The sequence below is a fragment of the Stegostoma tigrinum genome, chromosome 5, assembly GCF_030684315.1.
Source record: "Stegostoma tigrinum isolate sSteTig4 chromosome 5, sSteTig4.hap1, whole genome shotgun sequence".
Taxonomy (NCBI): domain Eukaryota; kingdom Metazoa; phylum Chordata; class Chondrichthyes; order Orectolobiformes; family Stegostomatidae; genus Stegostoma; species Stegostoma tigrinum.
In genome coordinates, this window is record NC_081358.1 from 94,643,994 (window position 1) to 94,666,946 (window position 22,953).

The 22,953-nt window shown below is 41.4% G+C and overlaps 1 protein-coding gene across 1 annotated transcript in view; it reads left to right on the plus strand.

Annotated features, from left to right (window-relative positions):
- The window catches only part of LOC125451781 (KAT8 regulatory NSL complex subunit 1-like), a 128,375-nt gene that overhangs the window by 95,325 nt on the left and 10,097 nt on the right, over nt 1–22,953 (plus strand). The window contains exons 3-10 of the mRNA XM_048529345.2: nt 6,930–7,139; nt 7,389–7,519; nt 7,712–7,916; nt 8,984–9,149; nt 9,808–9,975; nt 16,549–16,692; nt 17,624–17,784; nt 21,935–22,053. Coding sequence (XP_048385302.1) covers nt 6,930–7,139; nt 7,389–7,519; nt 7,712–7,916; nt 8,984–9,149; nt 9,808–9,975; nt 16,549–16,692; nt 17,624–17,784; nt 21,935–22,053 — 1,304 coding nt within the window. The remainder of the gene's footprint in view (nt 1–6,929; nt 7,140–7,388; nt 7,520–7,711; nt 7,917–8,983; nt 9,150–9,807; nt 9,976–16,548; nt 16,693–17,623; nt 17,785–21,934; nt 22,054–22,953) is intronic.

Consider the following 22,953-nt stretch of genomic DNA (forward strand, 5'->3'; position numbering starts at 1 on the left):
TCGGTGATTAAAACTTAACAAAATTAATTGGGATAGATAGTGTAAAGGGGTGAATTTCCTGAAATGTATTCAGGAGATGTTTTATGTAAACATCTAGAAGGTCCAACAAGGGATGGCACAGTGCTGGACCAAATTCTGGTGAACAAATTTGAACAGCTGTTCAAGGTGGGAGATCATTCAAGTAATAGTGCCACAACACCATAGGTTTTGTTATGGAAAAGGAAAGACAGCCAGCGAAAATTGGTTTTGGTTTGAGGGAAGGCACATTTTATGAAAGTATGACAGGATCTAGCCAAAGTAAACTTGGAATAGCTACCTGTAGGTAAATCTGCAGCAGAATAGTTGTGTTGTAGAGTTGGGGAATCCCATTGGGAAGCAAGAAGCCCAGAGATCCCTGGGTGTCAAGGAATATTCAGGATAAGGAGAAAAGAGAGGCTTTTAAAAGGTATTAAGGGAGAAAATCAATGGACGCCAGAGTGGAGTTTAGAAAGTGTCATGGGAAACTTAAAGCTATCAGGAGAGCAAAGATGGGGCAAGTGAAAACCCTAGTAGATAAAATCACGGAGCATCCCAAGATATTCTCTAAGTATAACAAGGAAAAGAGAATGACCAGGGAAAGAGTAGAGCCAATTACGCACCAAGGAGGCAATTTGGGTGTGGAGCCAGAAGACATTGGTAGGATGTTAAACAAGCACTTTACATTTGTCTTCATTTTGGAGAAAGAGGACGTAGGTACAGAATCTCGGAAGAGGGGCTGTGAGGTTCTTGGGGAGTTTGTCACAAGCAGTGAGGAGGTTGTGGAGGTTTTGAAAGCTTCAAAGTAGACAGAACCCCAGGTCTTGATGAGTTGTATCTGAGATGAAGGGTGAAAATTATCCAAATTTTAATTCCTCTCTTGGAGAACTGGAAGGAAGTTAATGTGGTTCCACTTCTCAAGAATGTATATAGAGATAAAGCACGGAATTACAGACCCTAAACATTACAACTGGAGATAACTCTAAAGGAGAGAATTAATATCCGATTGGAGAGGAAAAGTTTGATCAGTGATAGTCAGCATGGCTTTGTGAGAGGGAGATCATACCTCACAAATTAGGTTGGATTTTTCAAGGAACTGATCAGGACTGTAAATGAGAGTCGTGCAGTTGATGTAGTGTATATGGATTTCACCAAAGCCTTTGAAAGATCCCCCTGATAAAGAAGGTGAATTTATATACAGATATAGAAAAAACTGTTGGTGGATGATAAGTATGTTTGTAGTTGCCACAAAGATGGATGCTTGACAGTGAGGAAGGGAGGATTTGGGTTACAGGAGGATATAGACTGATAGGTCAGATGGGCAGATCAGTGCAGATGGAACCTAACCTTGATGAGTGTGAGGTGATGCATTTTGGAGGAAGAAACGAGACAAAAAGTGATAGAAAACTCAGAGGAACAGAAGAATCTTGGGATGCTTGTCCTCAGATCCCTGAATTCAGCATAACACAGTGTGGAGGTGCTGGAACACAGCAGGTCAGGCAGCATCAGAGGAGCAGGAAAGCTGACATTTCAGGTCGGGACTCTTCTTCAGAAATGACTCATTTGTGAAGGAGGTTCCTGACCCAAAACATCAGCTTTCCTGCTCCTATAACGCTGCCTGGTCTGCTATGTTCCTCCGCCTCCACACTGTGTTATCTCTGACTCGAGCATCGTCAATTCTTACTTTCCCTGAATATAGCATGACAGGTTAAAGACTAGTTTGAGATGGCATTTGAGACACTTGCCTTATTAGTTGTGGCATAGATGCATAAGAGCAGGGACGTTATATTGAAGTTGTACAAAACTTTTCATAGGCCACAGTTGGAGTACTATGTGCACATCTGATTACCACACTACAGGAAGGATATGATTGCTGTTGGGGGTTGCCGAGGCAGTTCACCAGGATATCGTCTGGGATAGAGCAATGTAGATATGAAGAGAAAGTGGATTAGGTTGAGTTGTGTCTTTTTAGAGTAGAAAGAAACGTAACAAGGGAAATTGATCCAGAAATGACACAGTGGCTCAGTGGTTAGCACTGCTGCCTCATAGCACCAGCGAGCTGGGTTCAATTCCACCCTTGGGCAACTGTCTGGAGTTTGCTCAGTCTCCCCAAAATTTCCTCTGGGTCCTCTGGTTTTGTCCACCAGTCCAAACATGTGCAGGTTATGTGGATTGGCTGAACTAAATTTCCTGTAGTGTTCTGGGGTCTGTTGATTAGGTGGGTTATGGGGGGGTGGGTCTGGGTGAGATGCTCCAAGGGTCAGTGTGGACATCTTGGGCCGAAGGGCCTGTTTCCACACTGTGGGGATTCTATGATAATAATTCTATGATAAAAGGCTGAGAGAGGACCTCTGTGGTGTATAAGATTATGAGGGGCAATGTCAAGATAGGTAGAAAGCAGTCAGAAACAAGGGGGTGCACAAAGGCAGAAGGTTTAGATGGGATTTGAGGAAAATCCTTTGCTCACGCAAGATGATGGGGTCTGGAATGTGTTGCCTGGGAGGTTAGTTGGGACAGAAAACCTTTAAAGAATAATTGGTTGAGCACTTGAAATACTGCAACATTCAAGGCAAAGGGTCCAGTGTCAGAAAGTTGGAATAGCATCGATTTGCATTAGGTTTTTTTTATCAGTGCGGATTCGGTGGGCCAAAGGACCTCTGGGTACTGTATAATTCTATGACTCTATCATTGGAGGAAAAAGAAATTCAGAGCATATTATCCAGAGAAATTGAAGACCTGGTATCTGGTGGTAAGTTGAAATAAGAGGGTAGATGCACTTGATGCCAAAGCTGGGGAAACATGTACTACTGAAAGACTTTTATATACGATTTGGGAGGGTAACAAGGACAAGGTGGTGCAAGTGGTCGAATTTAGACATGAAGGTGGGAGTAAGTCTGAAGTGCAGTTGAAATGCATGCCATTGCAATACAGAGCTGATGGACAAATGGAACATGGTACTAGTTAGGATGTGACAGTAGAGTTTTGAAAAGGCTTATGTTTATAAAGTTTAAAAAATTGAGGAGTAGCTAATGGAGGGATAGCTAGCAAATGAAAATAGTTAAGTCTAAAGATAGCCATGGTGTAGGTGATGCTTCACCAGCAAGTTATCTGACGCTGGACAAAGACAATTGCAGGTAGAAGTTGTTGATTTTTTATCAGATGGAGAATATGAACATGCTAAATTCAGCTGGAATTTCAAATTTCTTTCACATGAACCGTAAATGTTATGACCCTGTTCAACAGCAAGTGAAAAAGTAAACCCAACATGAGTGATCAGTCAGGCTAACGTTAGTGTTGAGGAAAGTTGAAGACAATAATCCAGACAAAAAAAGGTCTGTAAATGAAGACAGCGCATATTAGTTGACCAGCATGTTTGATCTCTGTTCACTTCCTGAAAGTGCAATTCCTCAGACACAGTAGCTTAACTGTTCCTGTATAAATCTTAAATCTACTCTATATATATCAGCAAACCTCACCTGAGCCTTAACACTGGCAGTAGAAACTATAATTTTGTTTAAGTTGTTTGCAGTGATGGCAGGGACTGGTTGGTTGATAACCAAAAATAAGCTGGCTAACATCTTGGATGCCTTGTGTGCCAAGGAGCCAGCAACTACAAGTGGCCAGGGAGGTAATGAAAGTTACTAAGGCAGAATGATTCTTAAACTTGTGTAGAACTTAGTGAGACATGCAAGATTCTTTGAGTACATGACAGGTTGTTTCTCTTTCCGGGAGAGTCCAGGACCAGAGGACATCATCTCAGAATAAGGTACTGTACAGTTATGACAGATGAGAAGGAATTCTATTGCTCAGAGGGCTATGAATCAGTCGAGTTCTTTGTTGGAGTGTTGTTGAGGTGAAGTCATTGTATCTCAACCTTGAAAATACTTAGATTTTTAATCATTAGGAATTAATCATTAGGGGAGAAAGCAGGAAAGTGGAGATGAGAATTATCAGATCAGCTATGACAGAGCAGACACAGTGGGCTGTACGGCCTATCTCTGCATCAATGTTTTATGATCTGATGTATCCCAGAACATTGTGGGAAGTAAGGGAGGAATTTATGAGACCCCTTGCAGAAATATTTGCATCATCTATAACTATGGGTGATGCCTGATGACTCGAGGTGGCTAATGTACCTTTGTTTAAGAAAGGTTTTAAGAGAAACAAGGGAACTGCAGACCTGTGAGTCTGAGTTCAGTTGTGGGTAAATTGTTGGAGGTGATTATAAAAGATGGGATTTATGGACATTTAGAGAGGCAAAGCATTGATTAGGGAGTGTCCGCATGGTTTTGTGTGAGGAAGATCATGTCTCTCAAACTTGAGTTTTTGGAGGAAGTTACCAAAAAGGTTGATGGCGGAGCAGTAGATGTTGTTTATTTGGATTTTAGTTAAAGCCTTTGAGAATGTTCCATATGGTTGACTAGTTTGTAAAGTTAGGTTACATGGGATTTAGGGTGAGGGTGCCAATTGGATACATAATTAGCATAACAACAGGAGACAGAGAGTAATGGTGGAGGGTTGCATTTCAGACTGGAATCGGTTTTGTTTTGTTTGTCATTTATATAAATAATTTGGATGAGGTTATAGAAGGCATGGATAGTAAGTTTACAGATAACACCAAAATGGGTGGCATTGTAGACATTGAAGAAGGTTTTCTAAGATTACAAAGGAATCTTGATCAAGTGGCTCAATGGACTAAGAAGTATCGGATGGCGTTCAACCTGGATAAATGCGAGGTATTGCACTTTGGTACAACAAACAAGGGTAGGGATTATACAATTAATGATAGGGCCTTGGTTAGTGTTGTAGGACAGAGGGCCCTAAGGGTGCAGATACATAATTCTTTAAAAGTTTGCACCACATATAGACATAGAACATAGAACAATTGAGCGCAGAACAGGCTCTTCAACCCTTGATGTTGCGCCGACCTGTGAACTAATCTAAGCCCATCCCCCTACACTATCCCATCATTATCCATATGCTTATCCAAGGACTGTTTAAATATCCCTAATGTGGCTGAGTTAACTACACTGGCAGGCAGGGCATTCCACACCCTTACCACTCTCTGAGTAAAGAACCTGCCTCTGACATCTGTCTTAAATCTATCACCTCTCAATTTGTAGCTATGCCCCCTTGTACAAGCTGAAGTCATCATCCTCGGAAAAAGACTCTCACTGTCCACCGTATCTAATCCTATGATCATCTTGTACAACTCTATTAAATCCTCTCTTACCCTCCTTCTCTCCAGTGAGAACAGACCCAAGTCCCTCAGCCTTTCTTCATAGGGCCTGCGCTCCAGACCAGGCAACATCCTGGTAAATCTCCTCTGCACCTTTTCCAATGCTTCCACATCCTTCCTGTAATGGGGCGACCAGAACTGTACACAGTATTCCAAGTGAGGCCGCACTAGCGTTTTGTACAGTTGCAGCATGACATCACGACTCCAGAACTCAATTCCTCTACCAATAAAACCTAAAACACCATACACTTTCTTAACAGCACTATCAACCTGGGTGGCAACTTTCAGTGATCTATGTACATGGACACCAAGATCCCTTTGCACATCCACACTTTGCATTGACCCGGTATTCTGCCTTCCTATTATTCCTCCCAAAGTGAATCGCCTCACATTTATCTGTATTAAACTCCATTTGCCACCTTTCGGCCCAATTCTGCAGTTTATCCAAGTCTCCCTGCAACCTGCAACATTCATCCACACTGTCCACCACTCCACCGACTTTAGTGTCATCTGCAAACTTACTAACCCATCCAAATATGCTTGCGTCCAAGTCATTTATAAAAATGACAAACAGCAGTGGTCCCAAAACAGATCCTTGAGGCACACCACTAGAAACCGAACTCCAGGCTGAATATTTTCCATCAACCACCACTCGTTGCCTTCTTACAGAAAGCCAGTTTCTAATTCAAACTGCTAAATCTCCCTCAATCCTGTGCCTCTGTATTTTCTCCAATAGCCTACCATGTGAAACCTTATCAAATGCTTTACTGAAGTCCATGTACACCACGTCAACTGCCCTACCTTCATCCACATGCTTGGTCACCTTCTCAAAAACTCACTGAGGTTTGTGAGACACAACCTGCCCTTGACGAGTCCATGCTGACTATCTCCAATCAAATTGTTGCTTGCTAGATGATTATAAACGGGATGGTTAAAAAGGCACTTGGCATGTTTGTCTTCATTGCTTAGTCCTTTGAGTAAAGGAGTTGGAACATTATGTTGAGGTTGTACCGAATATTGGTGAGATCTCTTCTGGAATACTGTGTCCAGTTCTGGTCGCCCTGTTATAGAAAGAATCTTATCAAGGTGGAGAGGGTTCAGAAGAGATTTACCAAGATGTTGTCAGGTATGGAAGATTTGAGTTATCAGGAAAGGCTGAATAGGCTGGGATATTTTTTTCACTGGGACATAGAAGGTTGAGAGGTGACATGATAGAAGTTTATAAAATATTGGGAGGTATACCTAGAGTTAATGGTAGTTGTCTTTTCCCTAACGTGGAATTTCAAGGTTAGGGGGCATATTTTTAAGGTCAGAGAATAGAGATTCAAAGACAGGAGGCACTTTTTTTTTTACACAAGAGTGTCGTGTGTGTGTGGAATGAACTTCTTGATGAAACGGTCAATATGGGTACAGTTACAACATTTAAAAGATTTTTGGATACATGAATAGGAAAAATTTGGAGGGATTTGGGCTAGGAGCAGGCAGGTGGGACTAGTTTAATTTGGGATTGTGCTTAGCATGGGTTGGTTGGACTGTTTACATGCTGTATAACTCTATGAAACTGGCAGGATGATATCTTTAAGAATTAAAAAGCTTGTTTAATTGCTGTATGCACATTCTGTTTAAAGAGACCTGTATGTAAAGATTTGATTGAATTTGTCTTTTTCCCCTTTAGGGCCCAGTTGTTCTTGGTGAGGCTCAGTTGCCAGAAGATCTGATGAAGCACCAGTGCCGATTGGTGACAGCCACTTCAGCAGTCAGCTCGCAAGGCCCTGACGCATGCTCCAATCCCTCATCTACTGACGTAAAGATCCCAATTACTAATAAAAAATGTGAACTCTCACCATGCAGTCCATCTCTCCTCCTGCGGAACATTGATAAACAGGTGTGTGGTCAGTAGTTTAAAGTTTTGGTGGTGCAAAATGTTTCTGACTTTTAAAGTGTAGCTCCTCAGAATCAGAATGTGCCATTTAAGCAAAGCCATTAATTTCTATACAATTTCATATGAAAAAAGTTTGACATAAACATAATTGTTTCTCATTTCTTTCTGATGTGAAAAAGCCTTCTATGCAACTGTTTTTTGTCATTCAGCAACAACTGCCAGTTCAAAACCAGATGTTAATTTCTGTTGTAGAGTTCTCGTCTTACGCAGTCTCTAGGAAACCTCATCTGTCCCTCCAGCCCATCCTGTAGTTCCCCTTCAAGCTCTTCACTACTACCTAAAGTCTGCACACCGCCAAGGCAATTAAATGGGCTGCTGAACAGGTGTGTAACTTTGGACTTTATCGGTCTTGCGACTTTCCAAAAAAGGAATAGAGGTGCTTGCATTCATGTTTACACTTAGCACTTGGAAACTTAAATCAATTTAACTTTGAAAATAGCATTTCTTTTCAAAACTGATTTGTGTTGCTGTCATCATTTTCCTGTCTGACTCTTACCTTAAATTTACTATTACAGTCTACATTCCAGTCCTTTGGACAACAGTTCACTAGACAGCTCAGACACAGAAGAAATCCTTTGTAAAAGGCAGCGATTGGATGGTCTTACTGTCCCTTCGTCACCACCTGACAACAGTTGTGTTGCTGCCAGAGTTCGTCCTGTCCGAAGGTACAGGAAGAGGAGGCTGGTCAGATCTAACCTGGCATGTTATCTTGGTAGAAAGGTATGTGACTCTGTCTGGTGGTCATCAAACGTCACATGGATTGAGACTGCTATAAATTCCCCCCGTTTTTCAGCAAACATATTTCGTGTTTGGCATTGCAGTGAGACTTGTCCAAAAAATCCCAGATTTCCCTGCTGGTCTGTGCTGAGTAAGCGATTGGTGGTGCCAGGCTGCAACACAAGTCATTATCAGCAGGCCACAGAAGGAAAAGAGCATTGGGATCTTCATTCCTGATTTTATACCAGGGACTTACTTCTATTAACTGTGCGCATGAGTATGCATGTGCAGTTGGTCTACCAAGCCCTTCCTCAGCATATCATTGGGTTACAACAACAACTGAATTAAATCATGCTTGAAAAATGGTCATTGGAATGGTGAATCAGAAATTGACTGGCATCTGAGGAATTATCACAAGCTTGTGTCAACTCTTTCCCATAGGAAGATGAAAGTTTGAGTGGAAAATGTACGGAGAGTTAGTTGGCTGAGAGAAATTATTTTCTCACTCAGAAAATCTGAGCTGTAGCAAAGCATTAAGAAACCCAAACTAATTATGGCATTCTTCTCAATCCAGTGGCTGAATGAGATTATGCATACAGACAAGAAAGATCCCACGTTCATTCATGTATTGATGGTGAATTTGGCGATGTCAGTCTAGATGTCAGTTATATTAATACTAGATTTGACTTGCGTTAATTGGAGAGATATTTGCAGAGTCCCCATGGCTGATTATTGCTGGTTAATGTGTTTGTGAGTACATTTAATAATTATAGGATAAGATTTTAGCTGTAATGTCAAATGTTGGAAAAGCTTCTTGACACTGTTTCCCTCAACTTGCATCTCAAAAATGGCCGTACTGGTGATATACCAGAGAATATGTCCCTGGCTATGAGAACAGACCCTAACAAGTGTCAACTCATTAATTCAAAGAGGAGAAGAACAAAAGGAAAATGTTGTGATAATTTAAGCTTAATTCTAATTGGCAGTAATTAAATTGTTCCTCATAGTGGATTTAATGCAGTGTGTACAACCCAAGAGAAGCTCATATACTGTGTGTTCCCTTTGCCCAGGCCCAGCGTCCCCTCAGCGTCAAATGTAGCTGTGACTGGCCTAATGCATGTATTTTGTGCGGCTCCAAAACCCTAATACAGACTATGGATCAGCCCAGCATGTCTCCACAGGAACGTGTGGCTATAATGGAGCCCTGCTATCACCCTATATTGTCACTTTCGCAAGGTGAGTGTATTTCATTGTCACATTTGTATTTAAAACTAATTTTGTTCCACAATTCCCTTTGATGTTGTATGTAGTTGCCATTGGATTAAGTACTTGCATTTAGCTCTTCTGGCTTTCTTATATTCAGTGATACTCCCCCATCTCAGTCTCCACCCAGCACAGTGTTTCAAAGGAAGGGAATGCTGTTTTATTTTCACTGATCTTGTGCAAATCTGACACACAGCTTCCCTTAGCCATAAAATCATGTGATCATTCGCACCTTCTGTAGCTTTGAGAATGGATATGCCCATGGAAAATGGCTGCTTGGAGACATACATCTCTTTACCAGAGAGTGACCAGCATAATAGTGAGGCAGAATATAGGAGAAAACTTGAATGCTTTGTGCAGACCAGACCAAGTGGGGATCGCAGTTGCCTATCCCTGAAGGATATTTGTCAATCAATCAGATTTTAAGACAGTTTGTTATAACCAAGATTAATTGAATTCAGTCTTCCCCTATTCACAATGTTGAAATGTGAACTCCAGTGCACGGAGTTGCTTGTCTGGTATCACAACTACTTGTTGATGTGTTGAGTGCAAATAATAACATTCTTAGGCACTAATTGGGTGTGTAACAGATCAGCATTTTGGTGAGGTTGATTTGTTGTTTTGTTTTCAGACATACCTCTTCATGTGCACTTTGAAGGTTTACTCAAGCAGGAAGAGCATCAGAAACCACCTCAAAAATTTAAGTCTTTGAAGTCTTTCTCCCAATTGAGACAGAGGCCTCAGGACACTGCAAAGAAAGTCTGTCAGAAGCTTGCCTCTTCTCTCCTCACGTCAGCCAGTAAGTTGTCACCTGATGTTTTGTGTTGGGGTTTTGTACTTCTAGCATCATGTTACGGTAAGGTTTGAACTTGCACTCCATAATTTCTTACAGATCACTGAATATTATTTAAATGGAGAGAGATTGCAGAAAGCTGCTGCACAAAGAGATTTGGGGGTATTTGTGCACAGTTCACAAAAAGATAGCAAACAAGTTCAGCAGATAACAGGAACGACAAATAGATTGTTGAGCTTTATTTCAAGGGAATGAAGTATAAAAATAGTGATGTCTTGCTGAAACTGCAAAGCACTAATCAAGCTATACCTGGAATACTGCAAACTGTTTTGGGTTCGTTATCTAAGGAAAAACACACTGGCATTTGGAACCAGTTGAAGAACATTCACAAGGTTGAATCTCCATTTGGAGGAATTTTATTGTGAGCACTGTTGTGTAGTTTGGGGATTGTAGTCGCTGTAATTTAAAAGAATGCAAGAAGGCCTTATTGAAGCATAAGATTGTTAAGGGGCCCAATACAGCAACTGTGGAAAAGTTGTTTTCCTTTATGGAAAAGTCTACGACCATAATCTCAGAATAAGGAGTTACCCATTTTAAAACAGATGAGCATATTTTTTTCTCTGAGGGTAAGGACTGTCGAGGCTGTGTTGGTGAGCATTTTCAAGGCTGAGATAAACAGATTTTTAATCAGTAAGGGAATCAAATAAAGACACCATAGTTGTCCTTGACCATAGAGTTGTTGTCTTGTGAGAGAGCGAGATGACTAGTGGTAGTTTAACCTGAAGGTCACTACACCCCAGACTAGGGGACAATAGACAATGGGTGCTGGAGTAGGCCATTTGGCCCTTCGAGCCAGCACCACCATTCATTATGATCATGGCTGATCATCCACAATCAGTATCCTGTTCCTGCCTTATCCCCATAACCCTTGATTCCACAAAAGACTGAGAAGGAAGGTCCTCATGGTAATCTCAGTCACTGCAGGAATTACACCCATGATGTGGTGTTACTCTGCATTGCAACCAGCCGTGCAGCCAAATAAGCTAATCCAAACCTCAATTATGGGAAAAAACAGGTGAGTCACGTTGAGAATTATGAGATCACCCATGATCTCAATGAATAGTGGAGCAGACTTGGTGAACTGAATGGCGTACCGCTCCTATGTATCAAAGAGATGATCATGCATACTTCACAAGTGCTTTCATTGGTGTACAATTTTTCCAATAAAAGGCCAAAAAATCAGTGACAAAACTATCTGTTTTGGTGATATTTGTTGAAGAACAAATTACAGCTTTGAACATGAGCGTACATTCTTTTCTACCTAAGTACAGAAGTGCTGTCTTGGTTTACTATGACTTTGGAAAGACCACACCTGTGACAGTATACCACTCAGTACTAGAGTGAAGTCTAGATTACATTGCTCTGGTCCTTTGTAAGTTTGAACTCACAACTTGACTCTAAGGTCATATTGCCATCAACAAACTAACACGGGGAGAAGAGGAAATTCATGATTAAATAGTGCCATATTTTTGCCTACAATTCTGTGATTGCAGAGGGAAAGGAATATTGAGAGGTTAAATAATTGCAAGCTTACAACCTTCTGGCACAGAATAGATGAGAGCTTTTGATACATATCTTTATTACTAAAGACAGAAAATTTGTATCCTGGCCAACATTGTATGAATGCTGCCATCCTTGCCTAAATTGTGAGGGTACATTTGCCACCATCTGTAAAATTTTGAGAGCTGACCGCCAGTACATCTGTTACCTCTGGAGCCATTTCTTTTATTACTCTGGAATGTTGATCACCAAGTCCAGGGGATTTATGCACTTTAAATCCAGTCATTTCTCTTTTCTTATCAAGCATTAATATTTTACAGTTCCTCTTCTACACTCATCCCTCGATTCTCCATTATTTCTGGTTTTCGGTATTTTCCGCCATGAATAGGTGGTGGATGGTGTACCAATCAAGTGAGATGCTTTACCCTGGATAGTATCGAGCTTCTTGAATGTTGTTGGTGCTGCATTCATCCAAGAAAGTGGAGAAAATTCCATAACACTCCTGACTTCTGCCTTGTAAATGATGGACAGGCTTTGGGCAGTCAGGAGGTGAATTACTTGCTGCAATTTTTGTCTGATTGTGCTTAGTGGAACTTTTTTTGTTCTTGTATTTTCAATGAAAAGCACGTATAAAGATTATAAATGTAGCAAGCCCACACAGTCAGAAGATACCTTGTTCAATTCAGACTCTATCTGACTACTTTATCTTGCCATAAATATTCTGTTCCTTTTGATTTGCCTTCCCTTCACCCCATTGTTGGAAGCTAAGCTGTGAGCCAGGGGAGTGCCAATTTCTGGATTTACATACCTAAATCTCTTCATTCTTTCCTTTAAAATGGTTCTTGATACTCTTTATAACCCAGCTTTTGATCATTTTCTGATCTTTGTTTACCATCCATTTCTAATTCCCATGTTTGTGATACAACTTGGGCGGATTCTTATCAAGGTCTGAGCAACATGGGCTCTGGCAAGATGTGTGCCAGAATCGGGACAAGAGCCCAGTCAGGCCCACATCAGGAGCAACGTTGCTGTTTTTGTGCTTTTCAGAAGCGACATGGTGAGTTTCTTGCTTGGCAGTGGCAAGCTGCCAAGTAACAGGGATTATGACGTGTTAAATGTCTTGTTGACTCTCCCAATTTATCCCAACAATATTCAACTTCCTATCTTACCAAACTTGTCACACATAAATAAAACTTGATATGGAAACCAGAACGAATTTAACTTGCCACTTGTTCCGCAGGACCTCCATGTTGGACACGAGCCATAGCATGTCAGGGCGTGATCCAGGTGCACCAGCTATATGCACCTCACGTTTATGGAGTTCCATCTCTAATCCATCTTTCGTGCTGCATCAGCAACTATTGTAATGCTGCAGCAAGCACACTCCTTTTAAAAGTACATGGGTTGAGGTAGTCACTAGCTCGGCCAGCAGTTAAGAATCAGCCACGTTTTGTGGGTCTGGAGTCACACATGGGCCAGACCAGGTAGAGAAAACAGTTTCAGAGATAATGGGAACTGCAGATGCTGGAGAATTCCAAGATAATAAAATGTGAGGCTGGATGAGCACAGCAGGCCAAGCAGCATCTCAGGAGCACAAAAGCTGACGTTTCGGGCCTAGACCCTTCATCAGATGAAGGGTCTAGGCCCGAAACGTCAGCTTTTGTGCTCCTGAGATGCTGCTTGGCCTGCTGTGCTCATCCAGCCTCACAAAGAAAACAGTTTCTTTTCCAAAAGGGCATTAGTGAGCGAGATGGGTTTTTCAACAATCAGCATTGGAATCATACAGATCACTAGAGTGTTTAATTCTAGATTTTTATTGAATTGAAATTGTACCACCTGCCATGGCAGGATTCAAACCTGGGTCGCTGAAACATTACCAGCCTCTCTGGATTAACAATCCATTGAGAATACCACTAGGTCGTCGCCTTCCGCTGTGTGCTGAGGGAGCACGTCCGGCCTATGGACTGGACAGGCTGTACCTCCAGGTTTTTCACTTTTATAATGCACACATGCTTTGAGCCTACTTGGATGCTCACAGTATCCTTGCCTTTTAGCGCTTTGCTCCCTCAGTCAGAGAAAGTCCTAAAATTTCTTCTGCCTTGCCTTGCCAATTATTGCAGACATGAAAGAAGCAAACGTTTCACGGTCGTCAGTCCATCTCAGTCATGTTAAGGGAGATGACTGCACTCAGAGGTGCCGACAGAATAAGCCAGTCCTAGGTCTTGGAAACAGTCTGCCAACCACTCGGATCAGTTAGTTGTGAGGAGCTGAATGTTGGGCAGCCCACCACCTGTCTTGAGTCTTTTTGCCCTCTTAAGTATGTCTTTCCTCCAGGAATGAGAGACAATTATATATTTAGGGAGATAAAAGCAGGTGGCACAGCTGTTACTACGTAAGAAATAGGAGCCAGAGTAGGCCATTTAGCCCATCAAGCCTGCTCTGCCATTGAATAAGATCATAGCTGATTTGTTTGTCGACTCAGCTCCACGTATTTGTCCACTCACCATAACCCTTAATCCCTTACTATTCAAAAATCTGTCTACCTTTGCCTTCAAAACATTCAAAGAGGTAGCCTGAACTGCTTCGCTGAGCAGGGAATTCCACAGGTTCACACTCTTTGGGTGAAGGAAGTTCCTCGTCAACTGCTCCTCCTCATTTTGAGGCTATACTCCCTAGTTCTAATTTCACCCACCTGTGGAAACAACCTGCCTGATTCTATTTTATCTATTCCGTTCATAATTTTATATGTTTCTGTAAGATTCCCTCTTGCTCTCTGAAATTCCAATGAGTATAGTCTCAGACTGCTCAATCTTTCCTCATAACCCAACCCTCTTAATTCCAGAATCAACCTAGTGAGCCTCCTTTGCACCTCCTCCAGTGCTAGTACACCCTTTCTCAAGCAACGAGACCAAAACTATGTACAGTACTCCAGGTGAGGCCTCAGCAGCACCCTATACAGCTGCAGCGTAACCTCCCAGTATTCTATTTGCCGCCTTATTCACCTGCTGCACCTGAAAACCAACTTTATTGTGGGTCATGCACAAGGATGCCCAGGTGTCTCTGCGCCGCAGCATGCTGCAATTTTTTACAATTGATATATTAGTCTATTTCGTTGTTATTCCTACCAAAATGGATGACCTCACATTTCCCAACATTGTACTCCATCTGCCATTCTGGTGTCAATTCAGCAACATTGTAAGTAGTGTGGATGAGATCATAAAATTACAAAGGTTATTGTCAGACTAATTGAATGGGTAAGACTGTGGCAGATAGAGTTCAAGGTAAGCAAGTTTGAGGTTGTCCATTTTGAACTGAAAAAGAATTGAAAAGGATATTTTCTAAATGGTATGAAATTGCACACAGTGGATTTCCAAAAAGAATTTGGGGTTCAGGTACATTGATCTTTTAAATGTTACGATCAGGTACAGAAAATAATTAAGAAAGACAATGGAATGTTGGGATAACAAGGTGGTAGAGCTGGATGAACACAGCATGCAAAGCAGCATCAGAGGAGCAGGAAAGCCGACGTTTTGGGTCTGGACCCTTCTTCAGAAAATGGACTGTCGGCTGTTTTATCTAGAGGACTGCATTACAAGGATGCATAAGTTATGCTGCAGTTATACAAAACCCTGGTTAGACCCCCACTTGGAATACTGTGAGCAGATGTGGGCTGTATACCTTAGGAAAGATATATTGGCCTTGGTGAGAGTACAACCTGTGTTTACAAGAATGATACCTGGTCTTCGGTGGTTAAGCCATCAGAGGAGATTATACAAGATTCAGCCTGTTTTCTCTAGAACTTAGAAGGCTAAGGAGTGATCTGATCGAAACCTTCAAGCTGTTAGGTGGAAAAGACAGGGTAGATAAAGATAAACTATTTCCGTCAGTTGTCGAAAATAGAACTAGGGACATGGTCTGAGAATTAGGGCTAAACCATTCATGAGTGATGTCAGGAAGCAGTCTTGCACGCACAGGATGGCAGATATTTGGCCACAGGTCAACATGATCTTGTTGAATGGTGGAACAAACCTGAGGGGCTAAATGACCAACTCCTGTTGCTACATTCCTAGGTGGGGAATTGTCTCCAACAAGTGAGTTGGCAGCACAGACGGCATACGGAATTAGTGATTTTGGGAGTTGAAGTAGGTATTGATGAGAGTGGTTAGACCATAAGCTTTGGTGTGAGGTGATTACTGTTCACAAAGAGAGAGTGTGTGAGGTGTTGGTGAGACGATGGTAGCATTTATATTGGTGGAATGGAGAAGGTAATTGACCACCTTCCTACAGTGCTTGATATTCCTCCAAACAGCGAGACAGCACTGAGTTGGGTTGTCAGCTGCAGTGGCCTTCACTCCTGTTCGTTAGGGTGAAGGAAGTTTAGCCTGTGCAACATTCCATCCAGAAGGATCCTTCAGACTGTCTGCACAGCAGAGTATGAATTTCCTTGTGTGCCTTGACTGGGTAAATGTTGGGAAGCATGCAGGGCAGCTCCAGATTGACAGTGCTTATGCAAGTGAACAATAGACTTTTAAAGATGACATTGGCACAGACGAGTTGCAGGATTTCTGCTGAGTGGCACATTATTGTTGGAAAAGCATGTGTTAATTTGGATCAGAAATAGACAGCATAGGGCTAAATTAGGGAATTAATATGGAGAGCTTGGTAAGAAATGACAGGAGAACCTGTTCGGTCTTGTGGCAAAAAGCACTCCAAGAAACGCAACCAAACCAAATAAGACTCAGCCACTTGAGTTGTTTAAGATGCTACATACGTGCCAAGTAACTATCAGGAGGAAAATAAGAAAGGACATTTGGCTTGAAAAATAGAATTTTTAAAAAAATTATTCAGTTTATTAACTGTCCTTAATGTGTTTCAAAATCTGAGGAAAATGTTCTTTGGGGACCTAAATGGAAGGATTTTCAGGCCATGGAGCCTCCTGTTTTATAGTGGAACAGATTTAGATTTAGTTGGGTCACATAACCTCCCTCAAATGATCCATCAGTTTTTCTTCCCTCCCAGAATATGTACAAAGCAGAAATGCATCAGAAAAAATCTTCAAACAGAGATTAGATTTCTGGCAGCCGACCTCCAAAACAGAGAGTGATCCTTTCACAGAAAAGCTCAATGCACAGATAAAGAAGCAAAGGTCATCTGTCCACTTAGGTAAGTGAGTCTCTACTGAAATGCCTGTTTCCTGTCATTATCAAACCCTAAAATGTTGCTGGTAGGATTTGGTTTGACTTGTCAGTCATTGGAACCCTGTCATCTGCAATTCGGTTCTGTATTTGATCAGACAAATTTGTAATTTTACCCAACCCTAATCTTTCAGCTTGACACCTTTTCAGTGTTTTGTCGGTGATACCCAAATGACTAGAGATTGCATGGTGGTGACAGTTGCTGACCTTGGTTCTGTATTGACCAAGAATATATCCATATGTAGTTCAACAAAATAGTTCAACAAATTATTGTGCTCATGGTCAGTTGACAATAAGTCTTTTATTTACACAAAATGGAAATAGAATTTAAATAATGACAACATAAAGTTGATCCATCTCATGGCCTGCAGTTACATTTTAACTGATTAATGCACATTTTTTCATGTTTTCATAATAATTTGTTGTGATAATTGTTGATAGAAAAGCATGACAAAATACCTTGACGGCCAGAATTGAGCTTCATGTGTAGGAAATACGTTACCTACGTTAGAATTTTAATAAACCTCAGTATTGCTTGCCATCATATGGCAGTTTTCAGACATGACACCTAGTATATATTCTCTTAACCTCACATTGACTTGTTCATAGTGATTATTTTTGCATTACTTACAAAATTGAAGTTCACAAAGACATTCTTGGGTCAGTGGCCAGCAACTGAAATCAAACATAGTGCCCCACTCCAACTTGAACCCCGTTCTCCTTCTTCCTCACCCTATCCCACTCCTCCTCTTTTCCACCCATCCCACCATCATTTCAGCACCATTTGTTATATGTTAATAATGCAAGTTTCATAAGGTATTATGTATTATCTCCAAAAATATAAAGCAAGAGTGATGTACTGACTACTGCTAACCCTGTGTTGTTTTTCTTCTACACAGCGCTCAGTAAACGGCTTAAAACAGCTTCAAATTCATCTCCATCACCACTAAACTCCCAGACTACAAAACCCAGTTCAACAATGCACCATTCGCCTTCGTACATTGACCCCACTGCTTCAGTCGTACATAACCAGCCAGCAATGACCACCACTTCTACGCCAGTAAGTTAAAGCATTAGTTCATGATTTGAAATGTATCTAGTACTAGCGAAACTTAGGTGACTAAAATCTTACACATCCCTACAACCTGTTGGCCTACATTCTTGGTTCTAAAAGAGAGAGCTGCTGAGATGATGGATACTACCGTTCTGCTTCACCTCAATTCTGAACAGTAGATTGGAAGTTAGGAAATGCAAAAACACTATTCAAGTGAAAAGTGAGTGAATAAATCATGACTGTGGGCCAGTAAGCCTGACATCAGCAATTAGAAAGTGCTGAAAATTTATATTAACGAATTATTTTAGCAATGTCTTTAGCAATGCTTTTATTCTAACCATACTCTAATTTTCTAACTCTACTATCAGCTGGCTCTAACATTTAGATTCTACAACACTGCTACCACCACAAAATTCACTTTCCGTCCTGTGAAGTACTGTACTACACATTAGACAGAAAATCTACCGAAATAGATGTTCTGTCCGTTCCTGTTAACGTCTTGAGGGCTTCAAATCACCTTTTAACCATCGGCATCATAACTTAATCCTTGTAATACAGGTAGCATTCTGGTATAAGTATTCTGCACCCCTTGTCTTTCTGAAGATGTGGTGTTTCAGTCTGCTCATAGTACTCCAGATGTGGTCTAACCAGGCTTTGTATAGCTAAAACATTATAGCTGCGAATGTGATCAAATCCTGCATACTGTACTGGACTTCTTCACTGTTTATGGTACCACAAGTAGTGCTGAATTTTTTTTAACTTTCTTCACTTGTGGGATATGGACATTGTTGGTTAGACCAGCGTTCGTTGTCCATCCATGATTCCCGGTTGAGAAGATAGCAATAATTCGCCATCTTGAACTGCTGCAGTCAATTTAGTGTAGGACGACCGACAATGCCATCTGTGGAGTGGTGTGCATTACGGAGATACCTGTGATCCTGGGTGCGTTCAAAATATAAAGGATGAAAGCTCAGTGAGATGTGATGAGTCTGAATTAGAGGCAGTGGCTGAGGAATGAAATGTGGCTTTTTGTATGCAGGATATTCATGGACAATTTTACACATTGCAGGGTATGTGCCAGTTTTGCAGCTGTGCTGGAACAGCTAGCTAAGGGCAAGGATACTCTGGTGCACAATTCTTCAGTAGTATTCAGTATGATATTGCCAGGGCTTACTCTTTTAGTAATGCCCAGAGCTTTAAACTGTTCCTTGACATCACAAGTAGTGAATTGAATTTGTTGAAGACTAACATATCCAATGTTAGAAACCACACAAGGAGGCTGAGATGGCTCCTGCAGTCAGTGCATCTTGGTGAAAACGCTGCAAATACTTCAGTCTTATGTTTGCAGTTTGTTGGTGTGCTCCTGCCACTTAGAGAACTATGATATTTGTGAACCCTTCACCTCCTATTAGTTTAATTGTCCACCATGTTCACAATTGGATCTGGCAGGTCTACAAACCTTAGATCAGTTATTTCTCCATTATAAAAGGTGTTTTGTTTTACAACTTGTTTTGTTTATCCGTAGACATCTAAAGTACTGTATTTCATTTTAGAAATGATAGGTTAAAATTTTCTGTTCTGGCAGAGAAAATTGCTGCTCCCATTCTGCTTCAGTCAAATCCTGCCTTATCTGAATAAAATCTGCCTTCCCCAATCCAAAGTCCCTTTTTGCAGACCATCCTTATTCTTTTCTGTAGCAAACTTATAACTTATGGTGAAATGATCATCGTCATTGAAGTGCTTTGACACTCTCACCTTGAACACCAATCTGTCCTTGTTCTTGAAAATTAAGTCCAACATTGTACTGTCCCTTGTAGGGCCTTCTACATGTTGACATAAAAAGCTTTACTGACTACATTTCAAGAAATCAACCTTCTCTAAACCTTTTAGACTATGATTATCCCAGTTAATTTTGGGAAGTTAGTCACTTGATGCAAAAACTATTATTATTTTTGCACACCTCAGTGAATTGGCTACACTTTGAGAAGGTGACCAAACAGGTAGATGAGAGTAAACTGGTTGATGTGGTGTATATGGATTTCAGCAAGGCGTTCGATGAGGTTCCCCACAATAGGCTATTGTACAAAATGCGGAGGAATGGCATTGTGGGAGATATAGCAGTTTGGATCGGAAATTGGCTTGCTGAAAGAAGACAGAGGGTGGTAGTTGATGGGAAATGTTCATCCTGGAGACCAGTTACTAGTGGTGTACCACAAGGGTCGGTGTTGGGTCCACTGCTGTTTGTCATTTTTATCAATGACCTGGATGAGGGTGTAGAAGGATGGGTTAGTAAATTTGCAGACGACACTAAGGTCGGTGGAGTTGTGGATAGTGACGAAGGATGCTGTAGGTTGCAGAGAGACGTGGATAAGCTGCAGAGCTGGGCTGAGAGGTGGCAAATGGAGTTTAATGCAGACAAGTGTGAGGTGATGCACTTTGGTAGGAGTAACCGGAAGGCAAAGTACAGGGCTAATGGTAAGATTCTTAGCAGTGTAGATGAGCAGAGAGATCTTGGTGCCCATGTACACAGATCCTTGAAAGTTGCCACCCAGGTTGACAGGGCTGTTAAGAAGGCATACAGTGTTTTAGCTTTTATTAATAGAGGGATTGAGTTCCAGAACCAAGAGGTTATGGTGAAGCTGTACAAAACTCTGGTGCGGCTGCACTTGGAGTATTGTGTACAGTTCTGGTCACCGCATTATAAGAAGGATGTGGAAGCTTTTGAAAGGGTGCAGAGCTGATTCACTGGGAAGTGGCCTGGTATGGAGGGAAGGTCTTACGAGGAAAGGCTGAGGGACTTGAGGCTGTTTTCATTAGAGAGAAGAAGATTGAGAGGTGACTTAATTGAAACATATAAAATAATCAGAGGGTTAGATAGGGTGGATAGGGAGAGCCTTTTTCCTAGGATGGTGACGGCGAGCATGAGGGGGCATAGCTTTAAATTGAGGGGTGAAAGATATAGGACAGATGTCAGAGGTAGTTTCTTTACTCAGAGAATAGTAAGGGAATGGAATGCTTTGCCTGCAACGGTAATAGATTCGCCAACCTTAGGGAAATTTAAGTCGTCATTGGATAAGCACATGGACGTACATGGAATAGTGTAGGTTAGATGGGCTTGAGATCGGTATGACAGGTCGGCACAACATCGAGGGCCGAAGGGCCTGTACTTTGCTGTAATGTTCTATGTTTCTATGTTCTATATCTGCCCTTCAATTGCCTTCTGATTGTTTGGGGCCCTGTAATATACTCCAAGCTGTGACTACCCTCTTATTATTCCTAAGCTCTATCCACAAAGCCTCGTTTCACTACCTTGCCAAGATATTGACCTTCCTTTCAGCAGCACTGACTGTTCAATTAATAATAATAGACACCGTCTACTCTTTTACGCATCTGTGCCTCGCCTGAAGATCCTGTTCTGTCTGAAATGTTGATCCGAGAGCTCAAAAAAATTTCAAAGATTGTAAGGATTGAGCTGGGCATTATGGATATAGAAGGAGAATTTCTTTGTGATGGCAACAATAGAAGATGATTCAGGCTTCCCATTATTGAAAGGGAGGAAATTTCCATATGTCTAGAGACCCGATGTCGGATACGCAGCCTGTTAATTTAGCAACAGTGGAGGAGTTGAGAGAGCTGGGGATGAGGTATAGATGTGTGTCATCAACAAGCGTATGAATACATGCTTTGATCAAGGAGCAACAATGATACACTGTTGCCTGTAAAACGTGTGATCAGAGGTAATGGGAACTGCAGATGCTGGAGAATCCAAGATAACAAAGTGTGAAGCTGGATGAACACGGCAGGCCAAGCAGCATCTCAGGAACACAAAAGCTGACGTTTTGGGCCTAGACCCTTCATCAGAGAGCTCTCTGATGAAAGGTCTATGCCTGAAACATCAGCTTTTGTGCTCCTGAGATGCTGCTTGGCCTGCTGTGTTCATCCAGCTTCACACTTTGTTATCTTGCCTGTAAAACATTTTGGGATGTCTTATCTCCAGTGTTTCCTTCCTGCTTAGAACAGCAATCAGACCTCCATTTAGTGGCCTCATCAGAGATAGCACTCTGTTTTTGTTCTGGATTTACAGCATTAAAAAGTATTAACTTCTAAACGAGCACAATGTAAGGTTTACCATTTTTGTTCTTGCTTACTCTTACAGTCTGCCCGAAAGAGAAGAGGTGAAAGTTCATTTGACATAAACAACATTGTGATTCCCATGTCCATGGCTGCTGCAGCTCGAGTGGAGAAACTTCAGTACAAGGAGATCCTGACACCAAGGTAACAACAAGACAGTGCCAGTGAGATTTAAAACAAGTCTAACACTGCCTTCTGTTGATACAAAGCCTAAATATTATTTTGCTAGAGATTTAAATAGTTGTTTAATAGTGGTGGAGTGAGTATACTGGTCAGCAGTGAACAATGTCAAAGACTTGATGAGCCACATAGCTTCTTTATGTGCTGCAATATTCCAAGATTCCCGGAGTGTCACCCTTGAAAGTTTCTGTCCATTTCTATAATTAAAGTTCTGCCCAACTTCAGGGCATCATGGGCAATCAGACTGTACCTCATATGCAACAAACCTTCGTTCTACATTGACTCAGCTTGCAGAAAAGTCCACCTTGCTCTGTAAATATAGCGTTTCTGTTCACTCCATCAGTTATTCTGAAAGGTACACTAATGGAAATAGGGATTTAATGGCTAAGATTTTGTTTACTAGCCATACCCTGATTTCTCAGTTCACGCACCCCTGTAGAAGCAGTTGCAGTCTAGTGGTGTCACTGAGCTAGTAATCCACATTCCAGGCTAATGTTCTGGGGACAAAGAATGAAGTTGCTGGTAAAAGCTTTGCAGGTCTGGCAGCATCTGTGAAAAAAAAAATCAGGTTTGGTTCCAGACCCAAAACATTAACTCTGACTTTTTGTTCACAGATGTTGCCAGATCTGCTGAGCCTTTCCAGCAACTTCTGTTTTGGTTCATGATTTACAACAACCACAGTTCTTCTGGTTTTTAATGGTCTGGGGACAGCGGGTTTGATTTTCACCATGGTAAATAGTGAGATTTAAATTCAATAATAATGTTGAATTAAAAACTTTGGGTGATGGTGACCATGTAACCGTTGTCAATTGCCCTAAAAACTCATCTGGTTCATTAATGTCTTTTGGAGAAGGAAGTTCTGTC